The sequence below is a fragment of the Cibotium barometz genome, chromosome 17 (assembly GCF_041138505.1).
Source record: "Cibotium barometz isolate CiBa-2024 chromosome 17, ASM4113850v1, whole genome shotgun sequence".
Taxonomy (NCBI): Eukaryota; Viridiplantae; Streptophyta; class Polypodiopsida; order Cyatheales; family Cibotiaceae; genus Cibotium; species Cibotium barometz.
Window position 1 is genome coordinate 28299642 of NC_141062.1, and position 15146 is coordinate 28314787.

The following is a 15146-nucleotide window of genomic DNA, read 5'->3' on the forward strand; positions in this document are numbered from 1 at the left end:
CGTCCAATCTTTAAACCACTATATCTTTACTAGCATCATAACACCAATTCAAAGGCTTCAATATCTTTATGGCTTTGTGGTGAGCATAAGGAAGAGAAAAGAGCACGGATCCTTGAAGTGAGGCTTAAGGTGAAAAATAGTGGTTTGTATTACAATACAATTTTCTTGTGAGATTCAAACATTGTCTTGTCATGCCTTCCTGACTCACTAGGGTGGTTTGTGGGGTTTGGATCAATTTGAGTTTTTAATAGCAAAAGAGAACCAAAGTTGCTCTAGGGTAGTTTGTGGGGTTTGGATCAACTCGAGTTTTTAAAGCAAAGGAGGATCAAAGCAAGTTTGGTTCGCTCTTATAAAATGGTGATGAGATGTTAAGTTTGGTGCAAAAGTTATTGTGGTGGGTGCTCTCTCTCTCTCCTCTTCTCTCACTTAGTTTAGAATCTTAAGGGGGTGGTTGTTGGTATTTTCTCTCCGTGCCTCTCTTAAGGGTAGGCACCACATTCTTAATCTGCTAACTTTGATGTAAATGGACTTTTGGCAAGCGATGTGTGTGAAGGCGTCCTCCTCCACGCCTCCTCGAAAGACAGAGGAAACACACGCGCTCGTCTTCGCGCACCTGTGACCTGCACCCTGTTTAGAAACGCTTCTGCTCCGCATAGCTGAACCCCTTACCCTCTTTCTTTTTTCTTTGGAAAATCCAATCACCGTCGCTTTCATTCCATAGCCGCGCTTCCTGGGAAGCGCAAGCTGTCCATAAAAAAGGATTCCTGCACTAACTGCAGCTTTCCATACCTGCAGAAAGCTCCGGTAATCCTAACTTCCTCTGCGGAAACCCCAACTTTTCCTGCTGAATCCTCACTTCCCCTGCAAATGTCCCACCTTTTTGCATTCGCACTGCTTGCATTTCTGCATAAGCCCTAATTTTGCCTGCGTTTCACACTCCATTGTGCGGAGGCTTTACCTGCGCTTTCCTTTCTGCACAAATTTTACCCTTCCCTGCGTTTAAACAGCGTCTGTCACCCTTGGCCATTTAGTGTATAGAGTCATATAGGCATCAGGTGGACGGTGAAGGATTCTGCAGGTGCGCAGAAAGAGGCAGCATTTTTCGGATATGAATATGAGCATCGGGGGCCAGCTATTGTGAAAGTGCAGGGGCCAGAAATTGTGAGGTAATTCCAGGCAAGAGTTACTGTCTTGATAGCATTCTCCACTTTCTCATTGCATCGCCATTTCTCTTCATTGCAGCTGTGTTGGCGTGCTACGAAATGATCCATCCTGTGGTTTGATCTCTTGTTTGTACTTGGTTTACTTTATTGCCTGATGACCGGTTTAATGCTTGGTATCTGTCCGCTTGTGTCTTGAGTTTGGTCTAATGCTCGTAGATGGTTGCCATTCTAGATGCTAAATGATGTTGATCCCTAGCTTATGCATAATACGTAAGCATTATGGACGGCCAGGTCCTCTTATCAGAGAATGTGATATTCAGCTACTATGGAGACGTTTCCGACATCTAGGACAATCAGCTTTTGGGTTGTCGGGTAAGGGCTACAGTGCTTCTTCCTGCCTATATGCTTCATCACTCCTGAAGTCTGTCGGGGTCTGAAGGGTAAGTTTTCCTTTCTCGATCAGCAGAAATCCCTCAATCCCCCCCCCCCCAACCCCTTTCCTTACTCGAATCGGCAGGGGATCCCTGGCCTGTGAGTTACAGGCTGGTGAGATCTCCCCTTTTTATGGGAAAGGTTTGTCTATAAAGCTTCTTAGTTTTCTTTATTGATGGGCTGTGGCTATCACCGCTTACAAGGAGCCTTCCACCCATTTACTTCATTGCCTCTTAGGCTATCACCAGGGTCGCCCTTCAGACATGGAGTCTTCCTGCCCATTAACTTCATTGCCCCTTGTCATAGGGTACCTTTCAAAGGCCCTCCAATACTGGAGATTTAATGGATTGGCCAACGGATGGATGCATGTTTTGAAAGGCTTTCTTGCCTTCAGGATCTCTGCCATTGGGCTGCACTGCCACAATCCTCATTTGTGTTTGGCGCACTCTCTTCGCCCCCGTTCCTACATGCATTTTGATTATAGAACATTAATCCCATTTCGTTTCTGGAATATTACAGAGCAGTACAGAAAGGTGATGCAAACGGGTTAGAACTGTGCTAGAAAAAGTGCCTCTGCCCAAGCATATGGTTGAGTCTGTCACAATTTTGATAGATGGGTCTTGAGGGTTAGTTTTAGCAGGTGAAAAAAGGACAATAGTGCAATTCTTACCTCTCATCGCTCCCCTATTTGTGCATCCAGTCCTCCTTTCAGCCCTCAGCTTTTTACCTGCAGAAATTAGCTCCCTGTAAGGACTGCAATCCCTAGCCCTGACTCAGGCTGCATGCAAAAATGTGATGAAGAAGAAGATGAAGATGGCTTCCGAAAAGATGAAACCCTAGCATGGCATACTATGTTTAACCACCCTACCATTTTATATACTAGTGGCCTTTGTGTCCGGTGTGAACCTTGCTGGCCTCGAACCATACTCACATGCCCCTTGTGTCCCTGTTGGTACCCCGTGCTACACATCATTGATTTTTTGCCTTATAATCATCGCTCATAAACGTTACGTGCGCACACTTAATATGCTTTGTCACCAACATGTCCCACACTTTGCCAACATGTATTCGTTAGGGTTGTAACATTTACCAAATGTAAAGGCTCCAAGCCCTAACCCTGACTCAGTCTGCATGCAAAAATGTGAAGAAGAAGAAGAAGAAGAAAGATAGCTTCCAAAAAGATGCTATCATGTGCACACTCTCGCAAGTGTGACGTGGACATGCTTCTACCCATTGGCTAGCGCAAAGTTCGAGTATGTGGTTGGATTCATGTGTTTGTAAGGGCTATTGTGCCAATTCATTGTAACATTGTCTAGGTGCCCAAGGAGCAGCCAAGTGTGGACATAATTATTGGGTTATCTTTGTTTAAGTCCAAGGATGGCTCCAACCGCCCCTTACCCCGGCTCGAAAAACAAAAAACTTAGTTGGACATTATTATTAGGGTTGGTAGAGTTCGTAGCCAACTCACCAACGTTACGACACTATAAATGGGAGTCTAGGTCTTCATCATATTCATTGATTGATTAGGTAGTCATTATTGAGTCATTGAGTGCTCAGGAGTAGTGCTACCATTGAGTATCTCTATTCAGCATTGTATATACTTCACGTTAGTGATACATGGTAGATTAGGTCATCTCTATCTATTGTGTATTGAGCACGAATTTGTTGTGCATGGTTTTAAGTTTGATTAGATACTAGTCGCAATCGATCCATCATAAACATGCTTCCACAAGCACCCGTATTTTAAGGGACCAGTGAGATGGCTGCCTATATATATATATATATATATATATATGTATATGTATATGTATATACATACATATACAAAAGCACCAAGCACCCGTATTTTATGGTACCAGTGAGATGGCTACGTATATATATATATTTATATACGTAGCCATCTCACTGGTACCATAAAATACGGGTGCTTGTGGAAGCATGTTTATATATATATATATATACATATACAAAAGCACCAAGCACCCGTATTTTATGGTACCAGTGAGATGGCTACGTATATAAATATATATATATATATTTATATCTCACTGGTACCATAAAATACGGGTGCTTGTGGAAGCATGTTTATATATATATATATATATATTTGTTCTCTTGGGATTGTTCCTATGACGTTAAAAAGGACTTCTTCTTCTTCTATCTATCTATCTATACATATACATATCTATACATACATACATAGAGAGAGAGAGAGAGAGAGAGAGAGAGAGAGAGAGAGAGAGACGATGGTACTTCGAGTAAACACAGGAGAGAGATGTGCTAGGAGAGAGATGTGCTGCATGAATCAATGATATTAATTGATGTGATTGTTAAAGCTTCACCAAGTACAATGCTTTTATAGCGTTAGGCTCATCTGAATGACATCATTGCTTATGTCAATTATGTATAATATCTAGATATTTATTCTAACGCGCACACGCGCACGCGCACACACACACAAGCACAATAACCCTTGTAGGGGTTGAACACACACAGACACAAGTGGGTGAGTAGGAAAATGAGTGGAAGAGCAGGAATGAGAAAGCATTAGGACTTATCGCACTCAGTTTAAATAATGAAATCATTCATCACATCACAGGGATACAATGGACAAAAGATGCATGGAATGAACTCGATAAATTATTTGGAACGCAAAAAATTCAAAGATAAATCTGTTAATGCAATTCTACAAACTGGATATGAACGAAAGTGAACCTTTAATCACATACTTGAACAAATATAAAAGCATTAAGCAACAACTGGCAGCCATTGGCAAAAAGGTAGAAGATGATGAGGCACTAGCAGTGCTTCTGAAGAGTGTGGACAAAGGTGAATATGAAAACATTGTAGCAACATTAAAGAATGTACTTGAATTAAAGCTGCACGAGATAGAAGGAGCTCTACTAGAGCAAGAGACCAGGGTCAAAGAGAAGAAATGGCTGGACTCAACAGCAGGAGAAGAAAAAGCATTCTTTACTCGAGGACGAGGACGAGGAAGAGGCAGAGTAGGAGGAAGGACCTTCACTTGCCACAACTGTGGAAAGCCAGGACACATGGCAAGAGTCTGCTATAGCAAACCCAGTGGAGAAGGAACAACATCGGCAAACTTCATGGAGGCTCCTAAGGAAGTGGAGTCAGATCATCTTTTCTGAGAGAGAGAGAGAGAGAGAGAGAGAGAGAGAGAGAGAGAGTTACCCCACAACCCAATGTAACTTGTCCCAACAGAGTAAAATCATCTCTGAGCCACTGATGATGTAGGCCATGTGGTAGATGTATGCATGGTTGATATATACGTACGTACGGATCTGATCCGTACCGTACGGCCGTACTGTACGGATCCGTACACGTACGGATCGATCCGTACGTGTGGGTTTTTTAATGCTGAAAATCGCCGAGCGTGTATGAATGGGCGCCCGCCTGGCGGCTGCCTTTGGGTACATACTAGGCCTTTCAAGTTTAATTATTAGACTCCAGAGAGCGTGCGTTACAGAGAGGCGATAGCAGGAAGATTTCGAAAAAGCCCAGGCGACCACAGCGTTGGAAATTTGCCGCCAGGCGTGCGTGTAGGTAAACTGAGCATCTTCCTCTCTCTCTCTTTCTCTCCCTCTTGAGTCTTGAGTCTTATCTCTTTCTCTTGCATATGTGCTGCGCACTTGGCAGGTGCAGACAAAAGTCTCAAGAGCCATCATGCCTAAGCCAACTAACCCGTATTGGCAAGAGCACACCAATGTGATCCGCATTGTCAACACGCCAGGGCAAGCTGGATCTGGCACGCGACGATGGCAATGCAAGTATTGCAACTTTCAGCTCACCAGCACCATTTCTCGCGTCGTTATGCACTTGACAGGCATTGGCACAACCAATAACTGTGCAGGGTGCAAGGCAGTACCAAAGGACATTAGGGATAAGTTGATTGCTGAGAATTTTCCAGCAATGGGTGCAGGGAAAAAGGTGAAAGGTAGTCAACAGACACAGGATGCTCTCCATGATGCACTCTTGGGAGACTTGGGTGGTTCTTCACAGGTTCAGGAGGAGCAGCCCACTGGTAGTAGGAAGAGGGCTCGTACCATGCATGAGCAGCAGGACTATGTGAAGGATGATGGAGAGATGCATGCACCAAGGCAGACTACCTTGCCTTCTCGAGTTGCCTCTCTTTCTTGGGTGAAGGAGCGCCAGAAAGTGGCTGAGATGGAGATTGCTCGCACTCTCATTGAGTGCAACATCTCCTTTCATGTCTTGAGGACTGAGCAGTGGCAGAGGATGGTCAGAGCCATAGCCCAGGTTGGACACACAGAGGATTGGTCGGGGTTGGAATACAATAAGATGCGGACCACTACGCTTGAGGAGCAGAAAGCATTGATAGATAAGGCATTGGTACCAGTGAAGGCAGGTTGGGGGCAGTTTGGGTGCACCATCATTTCAGATGGCTGGAGTGACATTCGTAGGCGACACATCATTAATATTCTTGTGTCGTCTTGCCTTGGCACGTACTTCTTGCGTGCTGTTGATGCAGGAAAGGCTGGAGAGCGGATTACAGGTCAGTTTATCTATGAGCACATCCGGCAGGCTATACTTGAGGTTGGCCCAGAGAATGTGGTGCAGGTTATTACTGACAACGCCTCCAATTGCAAGGCTATGGGTGAGATGATTGAGGCAGAGTTTAAGAACATTGTCTGGACTCCATGTGCAGCTCACTGTCTTGACTTGTTGATGGAGGACATTGGGAAGTTAACATGGGTGTTGCCTATTGTTTCCGATGCCACAAAAATGACTACTTTTTTTCGCAAAAAGCACAAGGCATTGGCTATCTTTAGGAGTCACAGTACACTTGACATGGTGCGGCCCTTGAAGACCAGATTTGCATATATGTATCTTGTGTTGCAGCGACTCTATGCAGTGAGGGATCCACTTCTACAGACAGTAGTGGACCCGAAGTGGAGAGAGATGCATCACGCACAGGAGGAGTCCACTAGATACATACAGCGGCGGGTGCTTGATGAGTCCTTTTGGTCGGAGGTGCAGGCTATGATAGTAGCATTGCAGCCAATTTATGTGTTGCTGCGTGTCACAGACATGGAGGGCTCCACCATGGGCCTAGTCTATCATCTCTTCTCAGAGATGAAGACACACATCAGAGGCTGCAGATCACTGGCGCTTGATCGGTATGTACTTGCTTCTGCAATGATTACTCTCGAGTCTATTAACTATTTAGTACAATACTATAATGTATAATAGTAAATACTATAATCAAAATTCAGCCTGTTAACTAATGTTGCGTCAATGCTTTTACAGTCGGGAAGAGATCTTGGCTATTGTAGACAAGAGATGGACATTTATGAGTCGGCCCATTCATGCGATGGCTGCATTGCTTCATCCTTTCTACAAGAAGCCAACTCTTTTTAATGACAGGAGTCTACTACAGGGCAAGGATGCGTACATTGGCTTGATTTGCGAGGAGGATGAGCAGTTGGACATTGATGCAGAGCTCGCAAGCTATGAAAATAATTTAGGGTCATCCTTTACTAGAGCTGTGGCGTTGAGGCCGGAGGCAACGAAGTTCTCTCTTACATGGTGGCAGAGTTATGGAAGACAAGGTCTTCCAAAGCTCACTCGTATCGCTTTACGTGTCCTCTCACAGGTAAAGTTTTCTATCTTTACATTTTTCATACATGTGTTTTGGACCTGGGACCATGGTTCATTGTCCAATCATCAATGTCTATTGTCTATGACCATGTCCAATGTCCATTGTAATTTGTCACCATTGACACGTCACAATGCACATGTGACATGTAGGATTGCTCTGCTGGTGGATGCGAGCGCAATTGGAGCGCTTATTCGCTAATTCACACGAAGATCCGTAATCGACTCAGCACTGCACAGCTAGAGAGATTGGTCTACTGCCGAGCAAATATGAAGCTTGTGCGAGATTACCACGCTTTGGGGACACCCAAGCAGGTTAGAAAGTTGAAACTTTGGGCTAGCGTTTATACATATTACAAGCGAATATTTGTAATTACTAATTACTACTTTCTACGCTGTTAATAATGTGAACACTGAATTGCATTTTGTTTTTTAACAGACAGATCCATCGAAATTGAAGTTGGTCTCGGAGGGGAGTGCAGAGGAGACTGAGCAGCAGCAGCAGCAGCTTGTGAGAAACGATCAGGAGGAGATTATTCGCATGCTGCACAGAGAGCTGGAGAGTGTGGATCGACGTGTGACGAGGTCACGTGCGCGAGTTCTCAGTCTCCCGTTAGTCGGGCGAGATGCAGGTCCAGAAGTTTCACGACGAGAGACCATTCGGCGAGGAAAGCTTCCTGTCCGTACTCCTCGGAGACGGGCAAATGAGGCTGTTCCTCTCATTCAGCCTACGGAGGATGATGATCCAGGACAGCAGAGTATGATGGCAGAGCCAGAGTATGATGAAGAGGGCAACGTCCTGACAGATGGGGACTTGCTCTCTTCAGGAGTGTCATCATCCTCATCCGATGAGGAGTTTTGAGATTCAAAGAGTAGAGTCTCGAGAGTCGAGTCGAGACTCTTTGTTATTGCTTAGTGTTTTTTACTTTTGAGTCTTGACTCTTGACATCAGACATTTATGATTTGTTATTTGTATGCTCTAGTATGAGCCTTTTAGGTTGACATCAGACATTTGTTATTTGTATGCTCTAGTATGAGCCTTTCTACGTCTATTTTGTCTTGACAGCCATTGTGTCAAGTATATGATGTGTTTTGAAATTAGTACATACTACATGCAAATTGGTTTATTTTGATTCTTGAATGTTTCAAACTTTTATGTACCTTAAATGTAGAAAGGTGTTGAATGTCCTATTGTTTGCCAATGGTACGTATTTTTACGTACATAAAAAATTTTACTGTACGGAACACCGTACAGTACGTACATATACACAACGTACAGTACGTACACATCAACCTTGGATGTATGTGTGAGGACTTTAGTCAAGGTCACGGGCATTGGTAGTAGCCTTGGACACATAGAGAGAGAGAGTGTCAAGGACTATGAGTTTAGGGACTTGAGGCACTGGTCGCGGACTACCAAGTAAGAGAGAAATCTGGTATAGGGTCCAGGTGAGCTAGCATTATTCACTTGAGGGGAGGTGTTGAAATATACAAGTGAATAGGGTGTGTGCGGGAACAAGCCCTTAGCAAGAGGCTGTAAAAGAGAATCTGTAAATGAGTGAGAAGCTGTGAAAAGGTGATAAGTATCTACTGGGAGAGAATAAAGGATAGCATGAGAAGATTTAAGAGATGTGGAGATATTCTGGGAAGAGGTGGAGAGAATCAAGCAAAAGTGGTGGAGTGAATCAAGGAGAGATTAGTGGGATTAGATGCTTGGATGTAAACTCTATAAATTGAGGCATTGGCCTAATGAGAATTTGCTGGTTTTTGATTATCCATGCTTACATTAAGCTATCAGTTAATTGCTCACTAATCACGTCTTAATTATCGTCTAATCTCTTTTCTAATGATGTTGATTCTAGCATTTGATTCACTATAGCTCATCACATTGCTGTAAATTCAACAAATCCTAACTAACCTCGCTTCGGAGTCAGGGTGGTGTTATAAGGATTGACCTTCATATCTATGGCGATTTGGGCCCATAGTCGCACATGTGATTCAAAAGATCATATTGGCCAACACCTTGACTTTCATGCTAGGCCTGATACGGGGCTTGACCACACATGCCATCCTAAACTACCTCCCGGACTCAAAACATGGATAAATTGAAGTATTGGAGTCTTTTATAACACAAGACACTCTATAACATTTAGAATGCCGAATCAATATCTATCTCTGAAAGAGACAGATCAGAGAATGTGGTAGCGAAACATTTTTCAAGTGTTGAAGTAGAGGTTTCTGGTTGCTTTAGAGCATCTTCAAACTCTTCATCTTCATCTGCATTTTCAGCCACTGAGTTGGCATGATGATTCTTCTCTTGTTCTTCTACCATTCTTTTGAAGTAATGTTCTTTTGTGTGACCTAGCTTCTTGCAGAAGGTGCATTTGATAGCTTTCCTTTTGTTCTCGCTCTTTTGTTTTGTGAAGAAACCCTTCTCCAAGTCAATGGTGCTAATAGCTTGCTCTTGAAGTTGTCGGCTAGCCACCATGTTTTCATCGCAGTGTAGATAGCACTTCTTTGAACCTCTCAGTCTCTTCTAGGCTGAAGAAGAGTACCATCTTTTTGTCATCTTTGTCAATGTTGGCCTTTAAGACACCCAATTGTTGTAAGAGAGAGCCTATGGTGTTGAGGTGCTCTTGAAGAGAATGGTGCTCTTTCATTTTGAGATTGTAGTATTTTTGGTTGAGAAAGACTTTCGAATTGTTAATTTTATTGCCAAAGAGATTCTCAAACTTATTCTATATCTTCTTTAAAGTTTAGTCGAAGTCGAGGTGATGTATAAGATTGTCTACCAGTTTCCAAGATCTATATGTGCCAAAGCTTGGTTGTTCTTGTCGTTCCAGGCTTGCACGACTGGCGATGTAGAGGCACCTTCAGGTTTCTCCTTTGCTCCGTTAACGACATTCCAGAGCCCGTCCTGCATCAGCTTTAGCCTGATTTTGGTTTGCTATGTCGGGAAGTTGTTCTTGTTGAATCTTTCTAGGGCTAAGGTACGTCTGTTTGACTTTGTCATGTCCTATTTTGAAAAAAGGCCTAATTTATACTAATGTTGGAATGTTTAATTGGATGAATATCACCTCATTTGTGAAAATATCTAAATGTGAATTGATACAGGAGGGGTACAGTGGATCATTGACGATGATCCAACGGCGGTAGTGGTGATGAAGGTTGTAGGTGGGCGTGAGGAGTTGCAAGTGGAGTGGGGAGGCACCCAACGCATGGATAGCAGAAGGGAGTGCAGGCGGCCCTTTTGGGCCAGCGAATCAAACGGAGGGGCAGAGTAGGGCAGGCAGCTCTGACAGGCCTTCTGGGCAGGTGGATGGTGGCGCAGAGGGGGACAACTATATTGTGTGGGCAGTTGCTCTGATACCATGATGTAGTGCTATTGTCGACTCGATTGAGGCACGTAGCTTAACTTGGCTTTAATACCATGATGGATTTCATGGTATTAGTGAGATGGCTCCGTGCGAGAGAGAGAGAGAGAAAGAAAGAAAGATATATTAACGTCTCCTAAAGGCCGAAATGGCCCATGAGACCAAAACAAGGTACAACTGATGATGATGATGTCTCATCATAACAAATTTGAAAGAAAGAATGAAAATAGTAACATCCTAAGAGAGCTAAGAGCTGAAAGCTGAACTGTTGAATCGTTGCGGTAAACTCCTCCGGTGGCGGGCAACAATGGCTCGAATCTGCCGATGGTGAGGGAGTCGTGGACGCAATCCTCGTGGTCGTGGGCGTCTCGCTCTACAGATGGCAATGGCTCTGTCCAGGGTGACTCCTCTGGAGGGTGGTCTGCCAGGTAGGCTTGTAGATGGGGGAGTAGAGGCTAGTGGGGTTACAATGCTGGCTTTGAAAAAATCTATGAGGGCTCTCTGTCTAGGCGGCTTTGGTCCCACTGCCCTCCTGTCCCTCAATAGGCTCTCTCTGTGGCGCCTAAGCTCAAGTATGAAGAGCCCTAAGCACCTTTGGTCCTCAAAGTCCATGATGCGATGCAAAGGTCCAAAGCCTTCACGGAACAGGCAGCGGTACCTCCCTTGGATCTCATACTAGACAGTACAACGACATATAGTGTTCCTTCGACTCCACCTCCTGATGGCAAAGCTGGCATATGCGGTCCTCTAGTGATATATCCTCATATCGACCTGTCTCTATCCTCAGCTGGTGTGAAGGTGCGAATCTGTCCTATAGCACTCCGAATACCATGTGAGAGGTGCGTGTCCATGTAAGCATGGTGTATAATAAACCCGTCCGAAGAGGGGTAGAAAATGACTATGGTAGTGTGCCATTTTTGTGCCCAATGGCTGCGGGGGCCTGACCCATGTCCTCTCTGTATCTAGTCTCACAATGTCCATCCTGATCACCCGATTCAGCTCTGAACGGCTGAGATCTAAGAATGGGCAGTCTAGGCTGTAAGCAAATGGCGGGAGTACATCAATACTCATGCCATGGAAGGCCAGCCATGTGCGCATCTGGGCTCAATACTCATGCCATGAAAGGCCAGCCATGTGCGCATCTGGGCATACGAACACTGGGTGTCTCCCTCATCTGCAAGCTGTGTGGAGGAAGTGAGTGCTAGGCGAGGGTAAAAATATGAATGATATGATCTCAATGAATTGCTATCTGATGATGAGTTCTATATAAGGGATCTTTATCCTAGGATTCTGTTGGGTTGACCAAACTATAAGGAACCCCAAAATCAATTGGATCTTAAGGGAAAGAGTTGTTCTCTAGTTTGCGAGATGAGGACATCTCGCGTTTTTTAAGTGGGGTAGGATGTAAGATTCCTCCCTCTAGCTTTTGAGGTGTATGGGTGTAAGAACGTTCCCTTCTGATCTTATAATTATTCCCCTCTCTGAAATAAAAGAAAGGTCCTGTTTTACCCTCTCTAGAGAGGTAATTCAAAATGTCTAGAGAGAGATAATTCAAAATATCTAGAGAGAGGTAATTCAAAATTGAGATATTTTTGGATATAAAAATTCTCCAGTGTCTAAAATGATTTCCCTTGAAACAGAAATTCAAAAAGAACTTTCCAATGTGCAATGGAGTCTCTCTCAACACCTGTGCAATTCAGATCTGGTCGAGGCAATTGAGGTGCTTGATTTTCGGTTCATGGGGCTTTTGTGAATTACTTGCTTCATTGCAAAATTCAGGTGCAGGTAGCAGTACAGGGCAAGTTTTGGTTGTAGGGTTCAGAGAAAATTTGGGGATTTTTCAGAAATTAGTGCTTAATTGCACAATTGCAGTTACAGGACAAAGAGAAATTTGGGGCTTTCCTAAAATTAGTGCTTAATTGCACAATTAAAGCTCATTAGTACACAGATTTTTGGGTCTTTCGTGATTTATGGGCAATTGACACATAAAACAGTCTATTCGTGCACAGAAATTTGGGGCTTTTCGCATTGCAAGCCTTGTTTCCAAATTTATGCAGTGATTGTGCAAAGATTTGCATTGCATGAGTGTGCATACTCTTGCTCAGATAGAGTGGCATCACTTGGAGGGTAGGATCCGCACCCACTTGCCGCGCCTTCGTCCCAGGACGGATTGTCATTATTCCTCGTCTAAACCCTCGCCCAAGACTCTTTGAGTGGAGTGCAATTCCGCTAGTTCCGCCTCACACAGAGATTGATATGAGGATAGTCTCATTGAACATACAAGGTTTAGGGGGGCCTCAGTGCTTTCAGAGAGGAGGCATCCTTGGAGGAGAGCTTCAAAGATGTTGGGGGACCTATAGACATTCTTTTCCTCTATGAGCATCACCTTTCTGAGGGGCGGACCCGCCGATGCTGGAAGATTTTACCAGTCAGGAGTCACTGATTGGAGATGATAGCGTTGGCTCCCTCAATGTTTATGCCCAAACGCTGTTGTAGGTAGAGCCCTCTTTTGGAGCACAGTCTGACAGGCCCTTCCCCAGGCTGATTTTTGGTGCATGGGTAGTGGCTTCAACATGATAGAGGCTAGGATTCTGGACAGCCTCATTCAAGACCTTGAGATCTACAGTAAATATGGGCGGGATTGGACTCTATCTCAGGGTCTGCTGTGTGCACTTTAGATGAGGCCTAGGGGAGATCAGTGGCTTCTTGCAAGAGGCAGTCCAGAGCAGATTGGAGGGATTTCGGGAGAAGAAGAGGAGTCTGAGGAGGGGTGTGGCCTCTTTACAGCGGCTTTGAGAGAGTTGCCGAGATAGCCCGTAGATTGAGACTCACCTTGCTGTCGCTCGCACGGAGATTAGATCCATTGAGGAGAGGAGGATGGAGTACAGGTACCATGCCAGAGCTTCATTTTGCACTGAGGCCGGTGACAGAGTCACAGGGGATTTCTTTGAGATAGTCGGCCCCCACAGGAGGAGAGATGGTATTCACAGGTTGCGTGGCCAGGATGGAACTATTGTTTCTGATCCCCCCCATGTGAGAGCCATCGCCACTGATTTCTTCTGATCTCTTCTCACTGGTGCCCCATTATCCCCATAGGTGATGGACACGCGCGAGAGGGTCTGGCGGCACACGAGAGAGGTGGTTCCCCCTCTCTTCGGTCCTTCTTATCGACCCCATTCATTGCAGAGGAGTTGGTGGAGGCGTTGACGGCACTACCCAGGGGAAAATGCGTGGGGGCGGATGGGCTTCCAGTCTCTTTCTTTCTTCGTCATTGCGACCTCATGGAAGGCAGCCTTTGAGCTGCCTTCAGTGAGATTATGCTCACAAGTGCCATGCCAGAGAGCCTCTCAGAGGGTTTAATACATTTGATTCCTAAGGAGGGTGGTGACAGATTGGAGATTGTGGAGACCCATCACTCTTCTAGGGATTGCCTATAAGATCTTGGCCAAGGCCATTAGCATGAGACTTTATGACTTAATTCATGACACTCAGATTGGCTTTGTTCAGGTCGGAGCATCTTGGACAACATCTTCACCTTCTGGGAGGCGATAGCGTTGGCCAAGATGCGGCAGCCGGACCTCATAGTGCTACTACTAGATTTTGAGAAAGCTTATGATAGGGTGGATTGGAGCTTTCTGGAGGGCACGATGAGACGGATGGGATTCCCTGTGGAGTGGATTTGTGGGGTTTCTGGACTCTACTCAGCCTCACACAGCCAGGTTCTCATTCAGGGAGCCCGTGGCGATAGATTTTCCCTTTTCCACTCGGTCGGCAGGGCTGTCCTCTGGCACCTTACCTCCTCCTATTCGTTGTCGAGGCCATGAGTAGTTTTCTCTTAGCCCAGGAGACCGGGCTTCAAGGGTTGTCTCTCCTCCTCCGCCCTTAGGAGGAGCTACTTGACTTAGAGTTTGTAGATTACACAGTAGCTTACCTTTCAGGAGATGTGGGGAATCTCCAGAGATTTGTGGATGCGATCGAGATCTTTTGTCGCGCATTAGGAGCACTAGTCAATTGGCATGAGTCGTGTGGTTTTTGGGTAGGCTCTGCACCCGCCTTGACTTGGCACCCAGTTGAGGCTTTCCAGTGGATCCCGAGGGGCACTCCTGTTCACTATCTTGGATGCCAGGTGGGCATTGATATTTCTTGAGTAGCAACTCGCTCCTCTTCTTCTGAGTATTTAGAACAAGCTTTTATACTGGAGTTGCATGAGACTCTCCCTTGTAGGTAGAGTGGTGGTGGGGAACGAGGTTCTTCTTGCCACTATGCGGTACATCACTTTGTGTTGGCCCTTCTCTCGAGCTTGTATTGGCCAGGTACAGTGGTTGATCCAGAACTTCTTATGGGCAGCTAGTTACGGGAGGTTTGCCAAGGCCAAGGTGGCATGGAGAGTGATCATTCAGCCACGCCGTAGAGGGGGCGCTAGGCCTCATTGACCTTGCTATTCAGAGCCGTGCCCTGCTGGGCAAGCTGATTGTTCGAGGACTCCTCCTTGGTGGTGAGCCTTGGAAGGACGACTTGTTGGCTTGCATATGAGCCC

General features: G+C 45.2%; 2 protein-coding genes across 4 annotated transcripts in view; both read left to right on the plus strand.

Moving 5' to 3' along the window:
- Positions 1–470: 470 nt before the first annotated feature.
- Positions 471–15146, plus strand: part of LOC147629860 (uncharacterized) — a 43895-nt gene continuing 29219 nt past the window's right edge. The window contains exons 1-2 of one of the 3 annotated variants that reach the window (XM_086811394.1): positions 514–1166; positions 10079–10225. The gene's annotated coding sequence lies outside the window, so the exon portion shown is untranslated. Of the gene's footprint in view, positions 1177–10078; positions 10226–15146 lie in introns of all 3 variants that reach the window. The other 2 variants (XM_086811392.1, XM_086811393.1) reach the window with 2 other exon arrangements.
- On the plus strand, positions 4883–8365 carry LOC147629861 (uncharacterized). The gene is made up of 4 exons (XM_086811391.1): positions 4883–6757; positions 6888–7233; positions 7389–7550; positions 7675–8365. The coding sequence occupies exons 1-4, from the start codon at positions 5283–5285 to the stop codon at positions 8095–8097; spliced, it is 2406 nt and encodes an 801-aa protein (XP_086667517.1). The 5' UTR covers positions 4883–5282; the 3' UTR covers positions 8098–8365.